Source organism: Equus quagga, chromosome 16 (genome assembly GCF_021613505.1).
Source record: "Equus quagga isolate Etosha38 chromosome 16, UCLA_HA_Equagga_1.0, whole genome shotgun sequence".
In the NCBI taxonomy this organism is placed as follows: Eukaryota; Metazoa; Chordata; class Mammalia; order Perissodactyla; family Equidae; genus Equus; species Equus quagga.
The window spans coordinates 23,084,515-23,098,646 of record NC_060282.1 but is presented as its reverse complement, the minus strand read 5'-3'; the positions used below and the strand labels follow the sequence as shown (position 1 = coordinate 23,098,646).

The window sequence follows — 14,132 nt, the reverse complement described above, 5'->3', positions numbered from 1 at the left end:
CCAGTGATCATATAAACAGGGCCAGAACACTTGGTGACCCTGTCTTGCTCATGCTGCCTTCTAAGCATAAGGAAAGAGGAAACCTCCACCAGGTTTTCTTATTAGTTCTCAGGCTCCTCTGAGTTGATGACCATTGATCACCCACACTGCTACATCATATGGTTGTTTGTTATCAGAGTATGTATCACACTACAAAAGCAAAAATTTATAGATATTGATACTCTATGTGCCTCTTGCCAAATTGTTCTTCTTCCAATATGAATATTATTTGGAACTGCGCAAAATCTAGAGTGCTATTAACATCATCAGTACAAACATCTCAAAGCCAATTTGGGAATATACATCAAAATTCTTACAAATGTAGGTACTCTTTGACCAAGTAATTCCCCTTTTAGGACTACATTTTAAGGAAATAATAATGTATTGAGCAAGGATTAACTATAAGGATATGAATCACGGTGGTGCTTATATGAGCAAACAATTGGAAATCAATGAATTGTCTAATAATAGGAGATCAGTTAGTAACATTGGGACGTATCTATATTAAATGTAATGCTATCTGTATGTTAGAAATAACAATGTAGAATATTTAATAAATTGAGAAAATGTTAACAATATATACAGCTAAGAATAAGGTTCCAAAGCTGTGTCTTTGGTAGGATTTTATTGCGACACTGTCATTTCACCCACAATCGATTCTAGCCCATCTCCACTGAATTGCAGCTATGTGATGTGGTAGCATTGGCTCCACTCTCAGCTCTAGGAGTCAGCACGGTTGGGTTTAGCCAATCTTCTGACTGTAACAAAGTTTAAGCCAATTGGCCCATCCATTTTCCTCTGACTATAGAGATTGGCTCTCATTTGGTCAAATCATTATGCAACTCAGGACTCTCATTTAGCAGCTGGGAAAAGGGACACTCTCCCTGTATAAGAAAAAGCAAGTAAGTAGCCCTGATTACCTTGGGCAACCATTCCACCACCATGAGGAAAACCAGGCTGAGGCTGAAGCATGGTTAGAACTGGAGAGCAATGGACCAGGAGCCCTGATAAATGAGCCTAAATCCTGATAGCTCTAGATGTTTTCAGCTGCAGAACCAACAATTCCCATTTATTAATTAATTTAGCATGAGCTTTGTTTTCCGCACTTGCAATCAAAAACATCCTAATTAATATTGGCCTCTAATTATGTAAAAAAAAAAAGTATGTTTATATATTACAAAGCTAAATAACAAAATAATAATAGTTGTCTCTTGGAGGTAAGGTTACCAGTGATTTTTCCCTCTACTTAGTGCTTTTCTGTAATTCCAGATCTTCCATAATGAATATATGTTATTTTATTCAGAAAAAAAACAAATACAGTGATAACTAAAGTCATAATAATCAAACCCTCCAGGTCTTTAATTCCAGATGGTGATAAGACAAATGAAAATAGCTCCTCAAGTGGGGACTAATTTATTTCTGGTTTTATACCTTTCAAAGCCACAAATGCAAAGTTCTTAATTCTAAGAATCTTACTAATGTCTTCTAATAAGTTTAATTAAAAAATTAAAATTTGATTAGTTCAAGATCCGAGGACGTTGACACTTGCATCAGTAAAGACTGGTTTTGGGTAACTGATGTTCAGGTGCAGAGGCAGTGTGGGGCGTGCCGGAAAAAATACCAGGCATGGAATCCCAGCTCAGCCATTTCCTGACTATTTGAGCTCAGGCAATTACTTGACCTCTCTGAACCTTAAATTGCTTCAGCTAAGAAACTATGGGGTTAGACTAAATGTTATTTACAATCTTTTCATCTGTGAAAATCTCTAAATCTATAAAAGACTTTAATTCTTTATATTTGAACAGCACTGATATGCACTGCCTACTTTAGGGAGTATAAGGAGGTTTAACTCTCACTACAACTTTGATAGATTGGTAGAAATTGTCAGCAAAGCTGTGTTAAGAAGGTTTCTGCGGATCCATATGGACTCAGCAGGAAGAAATGCTGTGATCTATTAACAGTGTTGCCATGGAAAGAAAGGGAGGGTGATGGCATGCAATAGTGGGTATTTGAATCATCAGGCTGGCTTATATACACATATCTAACATTGACCCCAGTCCTTTTTTTTTGGTGGTACAATGTCCAAATTTTTTCAAAGGGAAGTAACAGGGAAGGAAATGCATCAAGGTGTATCTGTTTTTTTCTCCTGTTCCTTTGATATCTCTTAATCACTGGTGGTGTAGACTGAAGACCTTAACTGAATAAAAGCAAAACGTTTAGTAGTTGCGAATTCAAAAGGAAATTTCTCGCTTGTTCCTTACACTTGCTGTTTCTTGGAGAAGCAGCTATGAATTATAACTTCTAGCTCATTAGCAAATGTCCTAATAGTGGTTCCGAGAGTGGGTAGGGCTCAGTAAGGTGTTCGCGACCATGTTTACTTCGTGCTTCTGTCAAATTCATCCATAGTGTGGAACTCCAGCAGAAACCCTTGAATAAAGATCAATGTCCTGGAGAGAAGCCAGAGGAGCCGGAGTTGGGAGCCATCTATCACTGCCACAGCAACTCCAAGGCCACAGAGAACAGGGCAGACGAGCACGTCTACGCCAAGTGGAAACTCTGCGCTGCTTCGGGAATATGCTTTGTTTTCATGATTGCGGAGGTTGTGGGTGAGTGTTTCTCCAGAAGCCTTCTCTGATTAAATAAGCAAACAAACAAAACCCTGCATCATACGGGAGGGTTACCTAAGTCCTTCTTTTAAAAAAAGATTTAATATTTTCTGTAAATATAAAGTAACAATGTGCTGGTTGTAGATAAGTTGGAAAATAGAAGGAAACGAAATAAAATTCATCACTATCTCACTTTTCGGTGATAACCTCCAATGACATTATGGAGTATTTTTGTACAATATATTTTCTATTCATAGCTCACAGGTTGTTTTTTCTTTAAACATAACTGAGAACATACTGAATGCTTCTGACCATGACATGAACACTCTTCAAAAACATTTTATGCCTGAACAGTATTCTATAATATGCTCCACTGTGATTTACATAACCATCTCTCTATTAGAAATTTAGGGAGTTTTTTCCTACTTATGGACAATGCTGCAATGAAAAATCTTGAATAAAACTCTGCCTGCTTTACTCGTTAATCCCTTCAAAGAGCTTCCTCAAAGTGGAAACAATTGGTTGAAGGACATAAATATTTTTATTACTTCTTGATGCAAGCTGCCAAATGTTATCCAGAAAACTGGAAACAATTCATAGTCTGCCAGCTCTACATGAGAATGATTCTCTCTCCAAATCTTTACCAGGTCTTATTTTAATCTTTTAAAAATCTTTGTTAATGCAGAGTGACTATGCCTTATTTTAATATAAATGTCATTAATTGTTACTGTTAGAATAGTTTTTGCATGCTTATTGGTGATCTGTATTTCCCTCTGTTAATGCATTTCCTGCTTGCCTATTATTGTCTGTTGCTCTTTTTTTAAAAGACAATTTGTAATTCTCTACATTGATCTCTGGGAGCTCTTTATATAGTTAGGATATTAAACTTTTTGTTACATTTGTTATAAGTACTATTCCAATATGTTGTTTGCTTTTTAATTTTTGGTTAATTTATGGTTTGACTTAAAGACGTCTCAAATTTTATATAGGCAATATCAAATATTTCATTTTGAACTGATTTCTTTTACTCCTCTTTCCCTATTTTAATGCTTTGTAAGCTTTTCCTATGTATTGAGAAGATAAGTATCATTTTGTTGTTCAATTTTTTGCATTTAATTTTAAATCAGTGTGAAATTAGATATGCTCTAAAGACTGAAAATTCTTTTTCTAAATAGCTAACAAAATTTCAGCATCATTTGTGGACTAATTAATTATTTCCTCCATTGATTTCCTCCATGTTTCTTTTCTCATTTATCAAATTTTTATAAATAATAGGGTTTGGTTCTGAGGTGTTTCATTGAGCTGTGTTTCTGGTATCTGTCAATAGTAACATATTTAACTAATGTAGATTTACATGTTATAATATCTTGTTTTTTCCTCATTGTTCTTTGTTTAGCAGAAAAAAGGTAAAAGCTATTCATTTCTGCTTATTATTCTAATTAAACATGAAAATCATTTTGTTCAGTTCCCTCCAAATCTAATTATGATTTTATTGGTATATAAATTAATTTGAGAACACGAATCTCATTAAAATACTCAGTTTTCCCCTGCAGGAATATGGTGTGTTTCTCCATTTATCCAAATACTCTACGTCTGTCTTTAAGGTTTTGTGGTTTTAGTTAGTTAGTTTGTTTTAACACAGGGACAGCCTATTTCTTGCTAGACTTATTTATAGTTATTTTACATGTTTGTTTTATTTTTTCCAGAGGTGAGTGGTGGTTTCCTTTTCTCGTGTCCTGTTTTCTAAATGGTTCTCTTTGTATTCTGGAAAGTTGTCATTTTGTATATTCACTTTGTACTCAACAGTGTATTTGAATTATTGTCATTCTAAATCTATCTCAGTCCATTTTCTTTGTTCCCCTCTCATTCATCCTCCCCATCCTTGGAGATAACCTTCTCTTGTGCAAAAAACGTATTTCTCCTCATTTCTAATAGTTATATCTATTCTGCATGTTTCATTTTTTTATCGTGTTAAATAATATCTTATGCTAAATCAAATTGTATGTTCAACTGTTTAACTGTTAAGTAATATGTGTCCTAAGGGGTTAAGTATTTTTATTATGTTAATGAAGTGCTCTCCTTGCCCTAGCTTTTTAACGGTTAACAAATAATCAAGGATGAGTGTTGACTTTGATCAAATATCTTTTCTTTTAAATATATTCTTTTAAAAAACTTTTTGACCCATTATTGATGTGTATTATATTCGGACATTTCCTAATATAATATGATCTTTGTATTTCTGACATTATGATGACAACAGCTAATATTTAATGCTTACTATGTGCCAGGAACTCTGGTGAGTGCTTTCCATGTGTTGCCTTAGTTAGTCCTGATGAAATTCGTGAGAGGTAGATCCTATTATTAATTGCACTTCACAGACCAGAAACACGAAGCACAAAGAGTAGAGTACTCTTCTTCAGTAACACCCCTGGAAGTGGGCAGGCAGTCAGAACTCCGGAGCTCATGTTCTTAGGGTCTCATTATGGTGCCTCCCAGATTGATCGTGGTGGACGGTTCTTTCAATGCATTGGTCAATTGGAGTCACCAATACTTTTGTTGGGATTTTTACACCATTTTGATCATTGAAATTTAACTATAGTTTTCTGTTTGAGAGCTATTTTTCCAGATTTTTGAATCAGAGTTATGCATATTAAAATGGAAAGCTTAGTTTTAATAATTCCTTTTTTATTAAAAAATGGAAACAGTTTATACAACATTGTAATTATCTCTTCCTTTTTAAGAACTTCCTCATAAATTGTCTGGCTTTGGAGACATTCTTGGAAATAATTTTTTGATATGCTTTTTAACTTCTTCCTCACTCTTTGACATACTTAACATTTCTACACCTTGAGTAAATTTTGGACATTTATGTTTTTCCCAAGTCATTCATCTCATGGAAATTTTCAAATGTATTAATCATTCAATGGAACGTGATAGTCTCATATTGCCATTCTCTTATTTATTCTAGCTCCTTTTTCATTTTAATATTGTTTCATATTTTCTCTTCTGTTCCTTGGTTTAACTTGGTAGATGTCTATGTTATCCATATATGAATTCATTTTTGAATATATTATTATTTTAATTTTTCTTCTGTTTTTCTAATTCATAATTTTGGCTTTAAAATTATTTTTACTTCCTCCATCTTTCTTTTGTAAGGGTTGTATTCTTATTGTATATTTTAGTATCTTAAGTTATATCCTTATTTAATATATTTTCTCCTTTCTTTTTATTAATAATAAAGTTACATGCAGCTATGAGCTTACTCAGTCTAAAGATTTTGAAATGCAATATTGTCTTATTTATTATTGTTTTACCAAAAATAAAAAGCATATTACAAGCTATCTGGCATATAGTACCATAAAGTACAACCACTCTGTTACCACTATTACCTGCTACACTCTGTCACCAATATTTTAGCTTCATTCTCTCTAGTACCCAAAAAGAGGCCTAAATTAATCATAGTCTGAGACTGTAGGAAAATAGAATCAGCTAAGCTATCTTTTTGCACTATAATAGCAAGCAATCAGAATTAATTGGTTTCTTCAAACTATAGAATCTTATAACCTATATACTCAGACTTCTACAGCTTTTGAAAACTGGAAAAGAACTTAGCCTCATCCAGTACAAGACAAACCCAGGGTTGGTAAATAACATTTCAGTCAAAGTTTATGAAAATAATTGATACCACATAATTGCTAGAGCCAGGGTAAGCCTTTTGAATGAACTGACTTAATAACTTGATGAAGTTGCAAAGAATTTACTTTTAGCAGTTCCAATCTGGAAAACTACCTTTGGAAATCCATTGACATCTATGCTAGAGGGGTATTCTTTTTTATTATTGAAATTCATAAGATTGTGGACAATATGCAATTCCTCATATAAGAGATCAACAAAATAGACTATCTAAAAAAAAAAACAGAATCCATTTGAAACATGATTTGAAAAGGTGATGTTCTGGAAATTCATAGCTTTCCAAATAAAGTACTGGAACCACCCCATACAAACACAGCTTGGGAAGATGTATAAACTGGCTTATTTCCTCCAAGATTTTCTTCCTCTGCTTTTCCCTGAGTCCATGTGGATGTTGAGAATATACGGCATCTTCTCTCCAGCGGATGTCTAATCAATAGTTAGAAAAGAGATGGTCTCCCTATTCACAAAACTCACTTTTCTCCTGGTACCTTTCCTCATGCCCTGTTATTTTGCTTTTAAAATGACTTATATTTTTAGAGGTAAAATGGGGAGCTATTCAGTTGGAGTGAGCAATCAATCTTCTCCTTTCGCTCTCATTCCTAATAATTAGTCTATGAGTTCTAAATGGACTTTAGTTTAGAGTCAGAAGAAAGAGATGTTGTCAGTAAAGGAGTTAAATGGACACTGACAATCATTTGGAATTAGAGCTGTACTGATTTTGAGCTGATTGTCCTAAAACTTTACTCTCATCATGTTAATTCTGTCTTCAAAATTCTTCAATGGCTCCCCTTTGCCTGGTTCAGTGCTTCACCACCTTGTCCCCATCACGGCAAACATAGGAAATTCTACTGAGTACTGGGGAAAACTGACAAGGGTGCTGGTAGCAGGAAGAGGCTGCTTCAGGCACTCCTCTGTGCCAGGCCCCACTTGGTTGCTCCAAGTGAAAAAACACCACTATATTGGAAAGCTCTGGCATCCTGGACAAAATGAAAAATTCTTACTTTGGCTTTCAACTCATTCCACCATCTGACTGCCAAACTGATTATCAACCTTTTTCTTTTACTACTTTCCTGAAAGACTCTTCTGTTTCAGCTATTTATTCATTCTACACAAAATAATCACTCTACCTAAAGTCTCTGAGGCTTTTGCTTCTGCTTTTTTGTTTGAGTGGAGAAGCCCTCTCTTCATTCCCCACACTCACTCACCAAAACCCTGGCCATCAATTGCAACCCCAACCCATAGCTCCCCAAAGCCTTTTTTTTTTTTTTTTTTTTTTTTTTACCATGGAGGAGAAAGTAATTATGATTCTCAGATCACTTTTGGGAATCTGGGAGGTCCTCCTGCAGGATGTGGGATTTGAGCAAGGCCTTTAAGGATGGTTAGGAATTGAGAGGCAGCTAAAAGGGAGATGAGAAGGGCTTTTCAGGTGGAGGGGCCTGAATGAGAAGTACCTGATGCACCTGGAAAAGACTTTGAAAGATTTTGACTGGGTAGGTCTGCATCAGGACAGGAAATCTGTGTTCTTAGAAAGCAGTTCAAGTGACTCTCATGTGTAGCCACATGTGGGTGCCACTGTTTGTAGTGGACTGGTACTGCCTGTTCAGTAAGCTTTCTCATACTCATTGTGTTGATTGCTGTTCTGGTCCTCCTGGCACAAGGCTGGGTATGAGATGCCAAGCTTGATTAATCAGAGTCTCTGGGTCTCTATATAAGGAGGCTGGAAAAAAGCTCTCTTTCCTCTAAAATGCTATGCTGAAATGATATAAACCTGGAGCTTCCACAGGCCCACCTTTCTTCCTGAGGGAGAGGAGGTCTGTCTTCAGTAGGACATTAAATAGCCATAGTTGGAGACAGAGCAGAGCACCAACAAAATTTTTTGAACCTTTGGATTAAGCTGCAGCTGACCCAATCCTATCCAGAATTGTTCTCAGTTATTTGAGCCTATAGATTTTCATTTTATTGTTGTGTAAGCTAGTTTGAGCCAGGCATTTATGACTTACAACTGAAGGAACCTATCTAAGGCAGCGGTGTAGGGTAAAACACGGTTGGTGGAATGGTAGACAATTACCTAGAATGGTAGCTGGGGGTCAAGAAGGACCATGAGGCCTGACTGAGGAATCTGGATTCATTTTGTGGGCCTTGGGGAGTAGTTGACATTTAGAATAGGGAAGAATCAGGTTATAGAGTTGTGTTTAGTGAGATAACTGGACACAGGAGGCAGAGCAGATTGGAGGAAGAAATTAAAGAAAGCTATAAGTTTCAATCCTTCCGTTGTTAATGGGCCTTTGAACCTGGTGAATTGGGACTCTGTCTGATTTCTTGTGGAAATTCCTAATCATAGAAAGTTCATAAGGAGGAGTTACATTGTAGATGTAAACATGTATCTCTATTTAAAAAGATAGACATAGGGGCTGGCCCTGTGGCCAAGTGGGTAAAGTTCCATGTGCTCCCCTTCAGTGGCCAGGTTCGTGGGTTCAGATCCTGGGCACGGACCTACTCCACTCATCAGCCATGCTGTGGAGGCATCCCACGTACAAAGTGGAGGAAGATTGGCACAGATGTTAGCTCAGGGTAATCAAAAAAAAAAAAAACAAAGAGGAAAATTGGCAACAGGGTAACTCTTCCCCACCAAAAAAAGATAGACATACACTCAGAAGAATAAGCTCAAGTATGAACATTACTGGAAGAAATAGAGAGTGGTCAGAGAAAGGCATCTTGAAGCAAGACCCTTTAGAGTCAAGCAAGGATGGAGAAAACACCAGATTGATAGACAGGAATATAGAGCTGGGAGCAGCTCCCTCTTGGGGGCAGACAGGATTTTTTTTTTTTTTTTTTAAATCTCTCTTAGCAAGAGAAAGCTATAGCTGGGTAGTGTGATAACCACAAGCTTTATTGATAAGGGAACTGACTTTGTGCCAGAGCCAGGGTGTCTCAGTGGCTTAGGCTACTCATATTTTTTGAAGTTACTGGAATTAAAAATTTAAGAAATGTCAAAACATGCCTATGCAAATTGGGGAGTATTTTAAATATTTGTTCAATAATAACTCTATGAGTTTTTGATGTAATATGGTGTAGAGTATAATAATGCTATTCCAAAGACAGGTGGTGTGGTCCACTAAGGGGACACAAGGCTAATGTTGTGAGATGAACATTTACTTCTTTCAATCCTGTCAGTATGCCCTATTCTCTATGGAAAATCTCATGTGCACTTAACACCAACTCTCTAAATCTGAGGTGAATACAAGATCCAGGACGAATGGTTCCCCTGCTTTCCTACGGTTATCTTCACCCCACAGGCCCTAAGAAGAGTCTGTTTCCAGGACTTTGTCCTTAGTTCCTCTCCTATCTTGTTATAAGTGCGTTGCTTTCTACATCTTGCCAAGTAATCCAGAAATACAACTGCTACAGCCTCCTTCACAGGTTTATCATAATTTCCTCTGGTTATTACTATTGTGCCTTAACTTCCAGCTTCTCCTCCCTCCAAGTCAGCCTCCATATTTCTGGCAAAGATCTCTCTCTTAAATATTGATCTGAACATGTGAGAGCCTTGCCTCAAAACCATAAGTTGATCCCTTTAAGCCAAAGGATAACATTCAAATTCTTTGGCATGACACATAATATCCCTCACAAGGGTCCCCAACCCACCTTTCCAGTCTCATTTCTCATTATTCCTCCAACACGCCATATTTCTTGCTTTTCCACAAGGTGCCACTTTCTTTCTTTTCTCTCTGTTTTTGTTCCTGCTTTTGTCTCTTCCTGAAAAACCCTTCTCCTCTAGCTAATTCTTACCCCTCTCTCCTGTGAAAAGCTGTTCAGTGGTCCCAGTGAGAGTGGCTTTCTGATCCCCTAGTCCATTTACGCGTGTCTCAGGACAGTGAGTGATAGACAGTGATATCATTAAAGACAGGGACGGTGAATTGTTTAACTTTGTTTATCTGTGTATGCCCTATCCCTGTACTGTGCACAGTAAGGGCTCAATAAATACCGGCTGGACGATTGAATTAATTGTCAATAATACCTCATGCTTTCAGAAGCAAATGCAGGTTCAGTGACAAACTACCTCTTGCAAACAACTTGCTCCATAGGATTTAGCATGATTGCCCACAGTTTTCTGGATTGTTCCTATAAGTACCTCTGAGGTTGCAAAATTGTTCTCAGTTACCTGGGCCTCCATATTAAGACGCTTCTTCCGAAGCCCTTTTCCTTCCTCAGTTGCCTCCTGACTCAGCTGAGCTTGTTGAAGAAACCCTAGACAACTTCGTTTCCTTGATGTAGGCTACAATTTTAGCCCAGCACATAGAATCATCGCCCTCGCTCATTGCTGAGACTGTGGCATGCTGCTTATCTGCATGTAGTCAATTCTCTAGGCAAGAAATAATGCATTATTAACACAGTTTTATTATCAGGCCCAAGTTTGGCACATAGAGCAACATTGGAGGATAATTGGAAGGACAGCTGATTTGTTAGCAAAATGTTGCTTTTTGGCTAATGAATCATTCTGATTTTTGTACTGACAGCTCAGTAACAAGCTTGAAGACTACTTTGCTTCAGACCATTAAACTTTGACAAACCAGTTATTAACTACAGCTAGAGCCAGCAGTCTGTGGGGATTATTGCAATTAGGAGCCATATATGTAATTTTTTTAAATCATTAGCTGAGACAAGGTGAGTCTAATGATGGAGGGGCTGATGACTGACAGTCTCCATCACTTTGTAGTACACAAGGCAATAAACAGCTGCTGGGAGCACTAATCAGTCAGCAAAAGCTCTTTGCTGGGAAGCTGTAGTAAGAGCAACAGAGGTTATTGCTTTCAAACTACAAGCCCTGTTTGGGAAGGAAAAGATAAGGTTTTCCTTTGACTTCTATTTTGGAGGCTGGAGGTCTTTCCTCAAATGATAAGAAGAGGGAAGTAGAGGGCGGACATCCGATGGAGCCATGGCTTGGGTTCTCTTTCAGGCTTTATTGGATTGCTGTTGCGCTCAAGAACCCCACTGGAGAGTGCCTGCCCCTTCTCCTTATGGCTCACCACTATTCATAACAGGGGTCTCGAACTCAGGTGGATAATATAAACGGGTAGAGCAGAAGGAAGTGGTAAATACTATGGTAAAATTACAAGTCAAATAAAAACACATCACTGGGCCAGATTGTGGTATCTAGACTACAGACAAAAGTCCAGGTCCTCAGTCTGGACGAGTGTGAGACTCTTTGAATATGGCCTACACCTCTCCAGATGCATCCTTTTGTATTCCTCTTTTGAATCCTTATGCCCTGGTCTAAATGAGATGTTCTCTAAATGTGCCCCACACTTTCCAGTCTCTGTACCTTCGCCCCCCTATGAATGGCCTCCCCCTTGAAATTCATTTCAACATGTTCAAATCCCCCCCACTCTCTGGGTCTCAGTTTCTTTACTTGTCATATTGGGAAGAAGAGTTGGATTAAGTCAACATACAGACCCTATCTCTTCTAAAGTTCTGTGAGTCTGTGGCATTTTCACCAACTATGATTAGTATGCATATGAATCTCCTTGCCCTCCGGGGCCCTAACCCTGTGTAATATTCTGCAACCCCTAGGTGGGCACATTGCTGGGAGTCTTGCTGTCATCACAGACGCTGCCCACCTCTTAATTGATCTGACCAGTTTCCTGCTAAGTCTCTTCTCCTTGTGGTTGTCATCGAAGCCCCCCTCCAAGCGGCTAACATTTGGATGGCATCGAGCAGGTACAGTACACCATCGAGCATTGACACAGAGCAGTGCTGCAGAGTCAAACCAAGGATAAAAATGGAAGGGACAAAGAAAAGCCTTGTTCGAAAATCCCTTAGAGGCACATCTGTGGCACACTGAGTAAAATAGATGTGTATATGAGAATGTGTGTTCTCAATGTTAATTCAGTTAACAGCCAGATTAAAGGTGCTATCTCTACTCCGATGGGACAACAGGAACACAGGTATCACTTTAGCAATCACCCCAGCGCAAGGATGTCAGTGTGTGGTAAGAGCCATGATATTATTCATTACATCACTCTGCATCTTGGAGAGAGGATGGGGTAAAGCTTGTACCATTTGGCAAAGTAGGGCACAGACAGCCCATGAGAGTTGGAGAAACTGAACAACTTCTCATAGGGGAGTTGGCAATAGAACATGGGCTTTCAGTGAATGGCTCAGCTGAACATCTTGCTCATTCAATCATCAACAGTAACAACAAAAATAGAAGAAGGAGGAGGAGGAGGTAGAGGAGGGAATGAAATATGACTTGTCTTGCTTTCTTAGAAATGGTTCTTCCTCTGAGTAATTGCTTGTTCCTCTCTAGGAAGTGGCCCAGGTCATGATGAGGGTTTATTATCTGGTAAATTTTTACTTTTTTTTTACAATCCACTCTTCTCCCCAACACACACATTGCCTCTCCACTTCTCCTCTTCTGTGTTATTCCTTATATCAACTGGAAGAGCTTCTGGCTGAATGTTTTGTGCAAATCATGTGAATAAATAGTCACAATTCTGTATCTGCACACTGGTTGAGAAAATCAATGTGAAGGAGATCTGAGGGCAGAGCACGTGTGGTCAACATGCTAACATGGCCAGCCTTCACCGAAAGGTGCCACTAGACACAGAAACGATTCGTAGACTGACAATTGTGGACTGTGGTTTTTCAAGTGTAGAATGATAGGAAGTTCTAATTTCGTACCCAGCAATTTATCATCACAAGTGTTTTGAATTGCCTTTCCTTTAACATTCAGAGAAAGATGAGGCAATAAAGAGAGTTTGTGACAATGTGATCTGAGGATGCTTTTTCAGTCCCTGAACAGAGCTGTACTTGGAAAATATGTACCTTTGGCTGAGCACCCGTCATTGGTCTGTATACGTTTTTATTGCTGTACCCTTTCTGCTACCATTCATCAAAGCTGTTTTGTAAAGGTAGAGTGGACTCAGAATTTAGATCACTGCTTGTACTTTCTCATCCTGGCCATGGAAGTCCATGAGCATTGACACTCTGGAAGACTAGTGTTGTGCAATAGAATTCTCAGCTTTGAGGGAAATGTTCTATAATATAGAGTATAATGTGACTATGGAGCACTTTAAATGTGGCTAGTGCTATTGAAAAACTGGATTTTTAATTCTATTTAATTTAAATAACCACATATGATTGGTGGTTACCACATTAGGCAGCACCACTATAGACATACAGGTGAACTAGCATAACCACAGACTGGTGATCAGCCCGATGACCCTGCTATTCTAACAGTTTTCTTAGTGATAATTGTAGCACCTGTTGATGGTTCCTAATGTGTTTCCTTCCCTAACTAGCTACTTTAAAATTCTTGACTCTTTGTTTAGTCCTATGTTTGATCCTACTCCTGACTTTTGGAATGGCATTTGGGCTTTGTCATGTCATACTCTACTTCCATACCCTGATTTAGACTCTCGTGGGTAGGAACCACCCTAGCTGACTTCTACAAACCCAAGCTCCATTTCTGGCTAACCAGAAACCCTTGAGCCTGGTTTTCATAAATTTCTGCCAAGGGGTTTTTAAATAGCCTGGCTAGACTAATAAAATAATAAATACTTCTTGAGTGTTTGCTCTATATTGTATTAGTTTCCTAGGGCTGCCAGATCAAAGTACTACAGACTTGGTGGCTTAAACAAGAGAAATTTATTTTTTCACAGTTCCAGAAGATAGAAGTCCAAGATCAAGAGTTATCAGGGTTGGTTTCTTTGGTTCCTTTAGAGTTCTGTGAGGGGAAAATCTGTTCCATGCCTCTCTCTTAGCTCTCTGGTGATTTGCTGACAATCTTTAGCA

The 14,132-nt window shown here is 38.1% G+C and overlaps 1 protein-coding gene across 1 annotated transcript in view; it reads left to right on the top strand.

Annotated features, from left to right (window-relative positions):
- SLC30A8 (solute carrier family 30 member 8) overlaps window positions 1–14,132 on the top strand; it is a 32,970-nt gene that overhangs the window by 5,367 nt on the left and 13,471 nt on the right. The window contains exons 2-3 of the mRNA XM_046642572.1: window positions 2,446–2,645; window positions 11,910–12,056. Of these exons, the coding sequence (XP_046498528.1) occupies window positions 2,446–2,645; window positions 11,910–12,056 (347 nt within the window). The remainder of the gene's footprint in view (window positions 1–2,445; window positions 2,646–11,909; window positions 12,057–14,132) is intronic.